The 11,209-nt window shown below is 42.1% G+C and overlaps 1 protein-coding gene across 2 annotated transcripts in view; it reads right to left on the bottom strand.

The window, feature by feature from the left end:
- Positions 1-6,058: 6,058 nt before the first annotated feature.
- The window catches only part of SYTL5 (synaptotagmin like 5), a 108,916-nt gene continuing 103,765 nt past the window's right edge, over positions 6,059-11,209 (bottom strand). For both annotated transcript variants that reach the window (XM_007451972.1, XM_007451973.1), the window contains 3 exons: positions 10,143-10,278; positions 7,132-7,340; positions 6,059-6,201 (listed from right to left, as the gene is read on the bottom strand). In XM_007451972.1, coding sequence (XP_007452034.1) covers positions 6,059-6,201; positions 7,132-7,340; positions 10,143-10,278 — 488 coding nt within the window. The remainder of the gene's footprint in view (positions 6,202-7,131; positions 7,341-10,142; positions 10,279-11,209) is intronic.

Raw genomic sequence — 11,209 nt, 5'->3', positions numbered from 1 at the left:
TTTTCTGGAGATTTTGTTCAGTAGGTTTGGAGCAATGCTCTGGAATCAGATGTATTAAATTCACACCCCAGATGATTCAGATAATCTTTTGGAATCCTTGATGTGGCCCAATTTCCAGGGCTCTTTGCTCAAACCTTGCAAGATCTGATTTTTGTTATAGTTTTGCCTATATAAACTTCCTCGTCCTATTTATTTTCTTTAATTTCAGAGGCCATAAATATACCACTGTGGGAGGAAAGCCCTTCTGCCAACTTCTAAAGGCAATGCTCAGTTTAGGGTGAAATATCTACGTGGAAGAAAAAACAAACACTGATCACAGCCCAAAATGCCACAGTATTTCTTTCTGTGATGCTTCTGGGACTTGATATCTTCATCCACTTTGCTTCTAAAAGTGGATTTGCCCTTATTTTTTCCACAGGTTTCTCCTCCCCTGCACAATAGAAACGTTGGGGTAGCAGGTGATGCTGCTGCTGCTATTACAGTGAATCAGGGGGGCTCAATTCACACATTAGTTATGTATCACTACTTAATGATGACTGGTCATATACTTGTTTAAATTTCTTAAGGAAAAGGACGCCAAAATAAAAAGTCCCATCAAAATATCTTTGCTGTTGGTGCTTTTGTGACCTGGAAAATCTACATCCTGATAATTCCAGTGACAGTAACAACATAAGCAAAATGAGAGCTGATTCCCTGGATCTTCCACATATCCTGCAGGTGCTATTTACAAACTGAATGGATCAGGTCAGGCTTGTAAGGTTGCCCATGTCCCTTTACAACTTGTCTGATTCAACTGAGGGAAAATTGAGGACTGCTCCAAATAAGGAGTAGGATCCTCCAGGCAAGGCCATGGTCTCTTCTTCTGAGAAGCTGAGATGCTGGGCTGGAGAGCACACTCTGTGCTTTTATCTATGCCAAGAGAAGCTGGAATGGGCTGTTTAGGGCTGTAACTAAAGTACTTATAGAAATGTTGCTTTTAAAAGATCAATCGGCAATCACAGTCGGAGATTTTTCTTGACCTACGTGGGTCCCAGTTTCCTCATCTGGTCTCACATTCTCTGATGTTACTTTTTTTTTTCATTTTCACTTAATCCACAAATATTTTCAAATTACCTACTCTGAACTAGGCACAGGGGATATAGCTGTGAAACAATTTAAATATAAATACTGTCTCTGCCCTTCTGAATCTTACATTCTAGGGATGTGGTGGGGAGTGAACTGACACAGGCATTAAAGGACTCATTACGTGAATCATTTATGAAAATGGCGACGTATGTAATGAAGAGGAGAGAGAGGCAGGCTGTTGTGACCTAGTCAGGCAGAAGGGGGTCAGGAGAGGTTTCCCCGAGCAGGTAACGTTCAAGACCTGGATGATGAATGGAAATCAGACCGATGAGGAGAACAAGCAAGCAGATTCCTTTGCAAAGGCCATGAGATGGAGTAAAGGCTGGCACGATTGAGAAGCAGAAAAATGCATTGCGTGGCTGAAAAGCAGGGGAGAGAAAGAGGCATGGCCCGGGGTGAGCTGGAGAGGAGGAAGCAACCATCTCAGACAGGGCTTGGCAGGCCCCGAGCAAGAATTTGGATTTTATTCTCAGGGCAATGGAAAGCCACGGAGGGTTTTAAAGCATGATCAGATGTGCATTTTTCAAAAGAGCACTTTGAGGATGTACAGATAGACAATGATGAGAAAGTATAGCTAGCGGTAGAAGTCGAATTTAGGTGGTAGGTATAAGTTGCTCACTGTAAAATCATTTCAACTCTTCTGCATGTTTGAACATCTAAAAATAACATGTTGGGAAAATCTGGCCACCGTATGGAGAGTGGATTGAGGGAGGGCAAGAGTGGCTGCAAAGATAGCAGCTAGGAGACCTGTAATAAGCGTAGAGAGGCATAATGGTGGCTTGTACTCGGGTGGTGGCATGGAGATGGTGAGAACTGGACAGGCTTTTGAGATATTTAGGAGGTAGAATCAATATGATGCCCTGATTGATTTTGCCTCGGGGTAAGGAAGAGGCATAAATCAAAGATCACTAATTTGAAAAGATATATGCACCCAATGTTGACAGCAGCACTATTCACAATAGCCAAGGTGTGAAAGCAACTTAAGTGCCATCAACAGATGAATGGATAAAGAAACTGTGGTAGATATATACAATGGAAAAAGAACAAAATTTTGCCATTTGCAGCAACATGGATGGACTTGGAGGGCATTATGCTTAGTGAAGTAAGTCAGAGAAAGACAAATACTGTGTTTTCACTTATATGTGGGATCTGAAAAATAAAACGAATGAACAAATATAACAAAACAGAAAGAGGGGACTTCCCTGGTGGTGCGGTGGTTAAGAATCCGCCTGCCAATGCAGGGGACACGGGTTTGAGCCCTGGTCCGGGAAGATCCCACATGCCATGGAGCAACTAAGCCTGTGTGCCACAACTACTGAGCCTGCACTCTAGAGCCCATGAGCCACAACTACTGAGCCCGCGTGCCACAACTACTGAAGCCCACATGCCTAGAGACTGTGCTCCACGAGAAGAGAAGCCACCGCAATGAGAAGCCCGCGCACTGCAATGAAGGGTAGCCCCCGCTCGCCACAACCAGAGAAAGCCTGCGCGCAGCAACGAAGAACCAACGCAGCCAAAACTAAGTAAATAAATAAATAAAATTAAATTAAATTAAAAAACAGAAACAGGTTCACAGATAAAGAGAACAAAGTAGTGGTCACCAGAGGGGAGAGGGATGGGGGAGGGGCAAAACCGATGAAGGGAGTTAAGAGGTACAAACCGCTAGGTATCAAATAAATAAGTTACAAGGATGTAATGTACAGCACATAGAATATTCTCAACGTTTTAGAATAACTGTAGTATAAAAATATCAAATTACTATGTTGTACAGCTGAAACTAACATAATATTGTTAAGTCAGCTATATGTCAATTAAAAAAAAGATCACTATCCAGTGTCTAGTTAGCATAACCTGGTGGATGATGGTACCAGGTACTGAGACAGGATGTACTGGAGTAGAAAGACATGGGTGTAAGAGAGAAGGTAGAATAAAGAGTTCTTTTTTTTTTTTTTTTTTTTTTTCACGCCGCAACTAAGACCTGGCACAGCTAAATAAATAAATCAGTAAATAAATATATATTTTTTCCCGCGTCTCCTGCATCGGCAGGCGGACTCTCAAGCACTGCGCCACCAGGGAAGCCCAAGAGTTCATTTTTGAGTATGTCGAGAGCATGAGCTATCTTGGTGGAGATATCATATAGGCGGTTGGATCCGGGGCTGAGAGGAAGGATCTGGGTTGGGGATGTGAATCTGTACTTATAAGCATATAAATAATCATAAAATCATGAGCATACACTACATGATAATGCCGGAGAGGATGGATAAAGTGAGGAGAAAAGAAAGAACAAGCATCAAAGAATCCAATGTTAACAATCTTTAACAGAGAAGGAAAGGGAACAATTAATGAAACAGAAAAATTAGGCATGTATGATATTGCCAAAGGCCTCTATTGAAGGGCTTTTGGGTTGTTTCCAATCTTCTGCAAGCAATACCCTTGTATGTACTCACTTCTCACATATGTATCTATCTCTGTAGGATAAATACCCAGAAGTAGAATTGCTGTGCAATATACACATCTCATTTTGAATTTCAAAGTGTTTAGTTGTGAAAAACAAGATTGCTTAGAAAAGCCACCAAACATAGATAGCTTAGTTAACCATATTTAATGTGGCATTTGATAGGACTGGTTAAATAAATTTAATATATCCCATAATGTAATACCCTGTTGCCATAAAAAAAGAATGAGGCTGCCAATATATTCTGATATGGAAGAGGAAGGGGTAGGACTTACTTTTCACAATTTTGAACCATTTGAGTTTTATGCCATTCACATGTATCACTTACATTAAAAATATTTTTTGTACTTCCACACTATACTTAAAAAAGAGTAGCCTAAAGATCAATTTACCTTTCATTTTTAAGAGCCACGCCAACAGGTTTCTGATGGACTTAGGCACACCCGGGTCTTGCATTATGGAAATACCCAGTTAGATGTTGGACTTTATGACCGTGGCAAAGGTCTGAATACATAAAGTTCATGCTCATCTTGGGTTCGAGTTATAAATTTTGGAATTGATTAATTTTGCCACTTTTATTATTAGCAAATAAATCTACCTCATTTTGTCTACTTTAGAGATGTCTCCAGGCTTCACCATCGCCACCCTCTCTCACCTCCCCTAAAATGTCTCTGAAGACATACTCAGTCATATCAAGTCTGAAGACAATTTATATTTCCAATATAGGAAGTAGTGATGATCGTACACTTTTTGTTTTCTGTTTTTAATAAGGGCAACATAGGGATATGGGTGTGAGTTTAAAAGAATGTACCATATGCACTAAGCTACACTAGACTAATAACTTCAATTTTCTAGAATCAGAGAGCCTGTTTTTTTTAAATAATAATGAATATGGATTGCTTATTCCCCTTTCTAAGAATAATGCTAAATATATTCTTAAACCTGTTTTCAAAATTCAAGAAAAATTCAGAATATGGAACAATTAGCTAGAATAAGCCTGAAGATGATTCTAGCTTTCCTACTAGTAAAATTCAGTATTTATCCTTTTAAGGATTTTATCAATACATGAATTCAAGTGAAAAAATGAGCTGAGGGGTTAGAACATGACTCCAGAAGATTGGGTCAGGTACGTTCACACACAAATAATCAGACTCTGCTCCACCTCCCTTGGTCTATGTCCTCCTGTCTATCACGATAAGCATCGGATCACGCCAAAGACCACAGTGAAGAGAACACTAGCCTAGGGGTCACACCCTGGATTTAAGTCTGGATACACTCACAGCTTCTATAATATCTTGGGCAAGTCATTTCTGCTTTCTGGGCTGCAGATTTGGAATCTTCAAAATGAGGAACCAGGTCTGAGGTCCCTTTCAGCTTTAACTCCCTGAAGGAGTTAGGGAGTATGAATACCTAAGTTTGGTGTTAGGAGTAGGTGATGGAGTTAGGTGAAGGAGTTAGGAGTACGAATACCTAAGTTTGGTGGCTAAAGTCTCTGGAATCCCAGGTGAACAGAAGGTAAGGTAGATTGAACTCCGGGCCACATTCCTTCATTCCTTCCTGCATCGTTGCTCTTGCCATGGCTTCAGTGTGAGTAGAGTATATTCCCCTGCCTCTTGATTTTGGGCTTGGCCATAGGACTTCCTTTGAGCAATGGGATATCGTAGACATAACACAAGTAGGGGCTCAAAAATGTGCATTGCTTCTTATTCCCTCTTAGTTAATAGCTTAGAACATTTTATAAAATAAATGTTTACAACAGAGCTAATAGCTAGGTCATAATCAGGGTGACTCTACATCCCAATTTTGCCAGGTCAATCCTGGTTTACGTCTGTTGTTCTGGTGTAATGATTTAGCTCTCTTCACTCGCAAAAGTGGGGCGATTTAGAGTATCAATTACATAGTCACCACAGAAAAACCTCAGTTCACCTTGAAAACCTACCCAGTCAATCCACAAGTTGGCTACAATAAGAGGGCCACGCCCTTGCCCCAGCGTCCATCCCCACAATGCCTTCCTTGGATCATGGGGATTCCCACTATCCCCTCTTCTTACTCTTCAAGTGATCTACATTCCAAGTGGCCCCCTTTCCCCTCAAACCTTGAGAAAACCTAAAGTCACTCACAATTAGAAAAAGTTTGGGGACTCCCAATCTCAACTGCAGCTTCAAATAAGCATGTGCCATTTCCCGTACGGTATAAAGCCTATGAATCATTGCACAATTGGCTTGTTGACACGACAGTGTGGTATACTTTCTATCATCCAATCAAAAAAGCCCTGGCCCATGCACATAGAGAGGTACATGCTTTTTTAGACACCTGGCAAGACCCTAGGTGTTCTTAACACTGATATCTCTCCTCTCATGTCCCAATACCCTCAGGTGAGAAATGGCAGGGAAGCAGACCCCAGGTCCCAAGCCTGCTACTGGTAGGAAATAACAACCAGACAGTCCCAAGAGGCCTCATTTTGGAGAACTGGTACCTTCAGAGCTTAATCTTCCCCATGCTGGCACGGAGCATGAGTACGCCCTCTACCAGAGTCCCAGGATTGTCTACCATCTTCTGCCAGAGGCGTTGCTCTTCCCCCTGAGAGTCCATCCAATCCACGGTCTTCCCATGGCTCACACCTAAAGAAGGGAAAGGGAAGCATTACACTTTACAAATGAAATGTTTTGATCTTCTGGAAGACACCTATCAACCTCTGAGGCGGACCCGCTGACCAGAGAGCCCTTCAGTGGCTTGTTCTCACCATATCTCGTGGGTGGAGTTAGCACGGACTACATCCTTCGTAGCCTGCATTACTCTACTCTGCCTAGAAGATGGGGAACAAAACAGGAAGGCCCCAGGGGCTCATTTCTTCCTCACTTTGGTAGTTTAAGTAGAAAGCTGGCTCATCTAGACTGAGTTAACACAACACAAGAACAAGCTGACTGGGAGTTTTTGTTTTAGTGGCAGAGCTAGCCCTGGCTCTCCCTAATCTATACACGTGCTCTACTGCTGTAATTCCCCCCACCCCCCAATTCGCCCTGTTCAAGTTGTGTCTTGTGGAATCAGTGGTGTGTTTCCATGACCTGTTTGAACAACACGAGACATTATTTTTTTAGGGGAAAAATGGATTTCCTTTCGATTCAAGCAGTGTAATGGCTGCAAGCATGGACAGAACTGAGAAGAGGTTGAAGTCAATTTCGTCTTGGAAGTCCTGCTCTCCCCAGTCAGAAGCATGTGCTGTCTTGGTGATCCTCTCCCGAGCAAATCCTGAAGTAAGGCCCAAGAAAGTAGTTGAAATTCACTTAGACTGAAGTGTAAATGGTATTTTATGAAAGGACTGAATATAAGCATTATACACCCCACACTTCTAGCTGAAGGATACAAAGTTACATAGTAGTAATTTTAACAATGAACCAATCCTTGGCTAAAGTCATGGAGCATCTGTGGAAATTTCGAGAGTCGGCTAAGAGGAAACTACAATATACACTTAGGACACATCAAACCTGCAGGAACCACTCCCCTGCCCCACACCAAGTCACAGACTGCCTCAGGTTTACCAAGTCCCTCACCGCTTCCAGAATTCAAACGAACTCCTCCCAGAAAGATGTTGCTGGAAAAGGCCTCCTTGTCCCAGACGGTGAGTTCTAGGCAAACATTCTTTATATCCTGGGGATGCAGGCCAGTGAACATGAAAGTATGATTCCACTGAGGGTTGACACTCTTTTTTATTACCAGAGTTTTGTGCTTGGTGGCTTTGCTATCATCAGGGAGCAGGTAGCTGCAGGAGAAAACACAATCAAGCCATCAGTGAGACAGTAAGCAGAAAAAGGCACCCTTGCATAGTCATGTCAATTTCCCATAATTCCTCGTGTGTGTGTATGCGTGCATGAGTGTGTGTGTGTGTGTTTATCTGTGTGTGTCTATTTGATTTTCTTTCCCAGCATCATATATGCTTAAATCTGGGTTTATTTAGTGGAATGGTTTATTATTTCTTTTAAGTGGGGCAATAGTAAAATGCCCCCACTCTCCTTTCTTTTTAAAAAAAATATTTATTTATTTGGTTGCACTGGGTCTTAGTTGAGGCAGGTGGGCTCCTTAGTTGTGGCAGGCGGGCTCCTTAGTTGTGGCATGCGAACTCTTAGTTGCGGCATGCGTGTGGGATCTAGTTCCCTGACTAGGGATGGAACCCGGGCCCCCTGCATTGGGAGAGCAGTCTTATCCACTGCGCCGCCAGGGAAGTCCCCTGTCCTCTCTTTTCTAATCCTATATTGGTCCTTCCCTCCTACTGAAATGAAAATACCTCCTGTGGGAGACACTATGTAATAATGTTCTGCCTCCTATCACCTTTGGCCCACCTCTGAGGTGACATGAAGCCACGATGAGCACTTCCTGGCATGTGGACAGCTTCCTACTTCAAGCGCCTATGTCTCTTTGCTTCTCCAATTAAGGACTTCGGTGCTCTGTGAGCTGACTCAGCTTCTGTGCAGGAAACCCTGGGATTACTGGGAATTTAATGTCCCGAGGAGCAACCCTCAACCAATGAGTTTTAGAAATTGGTGGATGAGTCTCCCAGCTTCCCTGTCCCTTGAAGGGATGATCCTAAGGTCCATTCCACAGAGTTCCTTGATGCTTCCTTAGTGGAACTGAGCCCCAGTTGCTCACAGTGGTAACCTGCCTAGTAACATATTTTTATCAGCTTCGCTCCCTTCACTGTCTCATTTTCTCTACTCTGTTTTTGATCATAGTACCTGATGAGTCAGGGAGCAGACTTTAGGGAAGGAGACTTATAGGTATGAAATTAGTACCTCAAACCTGAAAAATACCACAAATGACCTTACAATAAAGAAGATACATTATGACACTTGAGATTTCATTTCATGTACCAAACAGAGACTGCTTACCTCCCAATTCATTCTCTCCCTATTTTTCTAAAAACAAAAAAACAAAAACACACGAAAATCCTCATTTTTTTAAAGTTAGGCACAAGATTGTCCAGAATAAAGACTACATTCCCCAGCCTCCCTTGTAGCTCATATAGCCATGTGACTAAGTTCTGGCCAATGGGATACCTTACCTTTAGTCTTTGTTTACATATGAGAGAAAAAACTTTTGTCTTGTTTAAGCCACTGTTATGTTGGCTCACGGACAGACCTAATATTTACTGATATATAATATTAAATTTTACACAAAGGTCTATTCTTGCTCTCTCATGCTCTTTTACAAAAAATCTGAGGTCCCTTTAAAATCAGCTCAATGTTTAAGTGTAACTAGGGAGAGAATTTACTAGAAAGTTACTGGCCTTTAAAAAGGAAAAAAAATATATATATATATATATATATAACAAAGATACTGTCCTTTATTATCTCTGCTTCATAAATGTTCAACATGATAAAGTAAAAACTATTCCAGAAGATGTTAAGTCATCCATGCAAGGCCACAATGAGTTCATGGGCGAGAAGCCATACCCTTATCCCACCAGTGAGCAGGAAGCGGCCAGAGCTAGATGGTAGGGCTGGGGAAGCAAATTTCAACGGCAGGATCCACAGAAAGCATTTCTTCTGTGCTTAAACCTCCTGGGAGAAAGAGTCAAGGACAGATGGACCAGGATTCAGGCACACACACTCACCAGTGGGGAAGCCCCAGACATCTGCTTCTCCTTATTACCGCCCTTACCAAAGTTAGACTGTGTGAGCACAAAGGTTTGGCTCGTTTCCTTGTAGGAAAAATTACACTTTTCTAACAAGGATTGAGGAGAGGAATGATACTGTCATCTGACTCAAAGAATTAACCTCACGGCTGGCATCACGGGACTCTGTTTTACCTTATGCATTTTGTGATGCTCTGTGAGAGCAGGGACCGTGTCTTATTTTTGGAACTGCAGGACTTAGTACTTGGAACGTGTGCATGTATGTGCTTGTTGCAATGAATGAAAAATATCCTGCTGGTTCTAGTTCTTCTAATTATAGGAGAAAAATCTCAAATAGAAATCAGGAGGGATTTGTTGTTTGGGTTGCCCTGAATGGGTAAGAATGTCCATTAAAAGGGCTGCATTCCCTCAAGAAACTGCCCAGGGCTCCACAAAGTGGGCACAAATGCCCAAGGGGCAGTCTTGGAGTTTCCCCAAGGCACTCTCCAGTGAATATCTCTAGGGATGATGCTCTGACATCTCCACTTTTTACAATTTCCCCCAAGAGAGCAAAATACCAAGGATCCAATATTTTTGTTGACGTTGCGTACAGTCAGCACCAAATGATAAAAAAGCACAATACAAGTATATTACACGTAGAAAATCATACTTTCTCTTCCTGTGAGAAACTAATCTCACAGGAAAATTTGCCAGTCTTGAGGGCGAGAGTCACAGGACATCTGGAAATATGCTAGAAGCAGGCTGAGAGCTAGAATAAGCAGATCCCTCTTGCATTGTTTTCAATGTAAGCGCCAGCATTGAAGGGGAGTTCTTTCCTAGCACACATTTAGGATAAAAACAACACAGAAGCCTCACAGCCACCACTGTCTCGTGGATCACAGACCTTTTCATCTCCCATTAAGTACCATCGAAAATGAGCTCAAACAAAATTACCCCTTCACAAAGCTATCAGAAGTGCCTCCTGATTTCACTGCTGTCAAATTCTTCGCCTCTTTGATGAACACTTCTAGGATTCCTCCAGAGATAACAGCAGAATCCTTCTTATTTCCTCGTTTAAAGGTCTTCTTTCCTGCATCAGCCATCAGAGAAAAAGAGAGAAAGAGAGCCACAGAGTGAGCCAGAGAGAGAGAGAGAGAGAGAGAGAGAGAGAGAGAGAGAGAGAGAGAGAGAGAGAGAGAATGAGGGAGGAAGAGAGAGAATGAAAGAAAAAGAGAGAATGAGAATGGGGGGGAGGGGAAGAGAAAGAAAAGGAGGGAAGAGATAGATCATGGGTTCCATTTCAAAATTTACAAAAAAACCCAAAAAGATTTATTTCATTTTCAGAGTGAATGAAATCTTTACATTATTGTATACTTTTCCACGTAATCACTTAAATGCTTTTACACCACTGCATTCCTTCTGGATATACCTTTCAGTTTCGTTGAAAAAAGTAAGCAAATAAATTTTAAAAAATTAAATACTCCCCTATAACATATAAAGGGATAAAACAGAAAAGACCCCGAGAGCTGCCTGGGCCACATCCCTGCTCTCTGTGAGGAACAGCTACAATGAAAGCCACACCCATGTGCCAAGACCCCCAAAGAGAAAATTCCTAACTCCCATCTTGGATATTTTAGTCGTGTACACTGTCAACTCCATGCTGGGCCAGCTCTAAAGGCTATAGCTCAGACCCAATTACATTTGGGGGTGAGAGGAGACTCTTCCCGCATCACATTTTTATTCTGATGACATACGCTCAACATGAATAACGACCGCCTCCACCACCATCTTTATTTAACACTGTTCTAAGTGCTTTGTATGAATGAACCTATTTAATTCTTGCAATATCCCTAAGAAGTGAGGCAACTGAGGCTGAGAGATAGTAATTTAGTTGCACAGGGTCACAATGACAAGGGTGATAGGAAAAGAAAGATAAAGGAGGCTGCCTGTAGGAGTTGAAGAAAGAAGGGCAAAAGGGATTTAAAAGTTGACTCCAGGCTTCCCTGGTGGTGGTGCAGTGG

The sequence above is a fragment of the Lipotes vexillifer genome, unplaced genomic scaffold, assembly GCF_000442215.2.
Source record: "Lipotes vexillifer unplaced genomic scaffold, Lipotes_vexillifer_v1.1 scaffold847, whole genome shotgun sequence".
In the NCBI taxonomy this organism is placed as follows: Eukaryota; Metazoa; Chordata; class Mammalia; order Artiodactyla; family Lipotidae; genus Lipotes; species Lipotes vexillifer.
The sequence above is the reverse complement of the archived record's forward strand: the minus strand, read 5'-3'. Positions and strand labels throughout refer to the sequence as shown.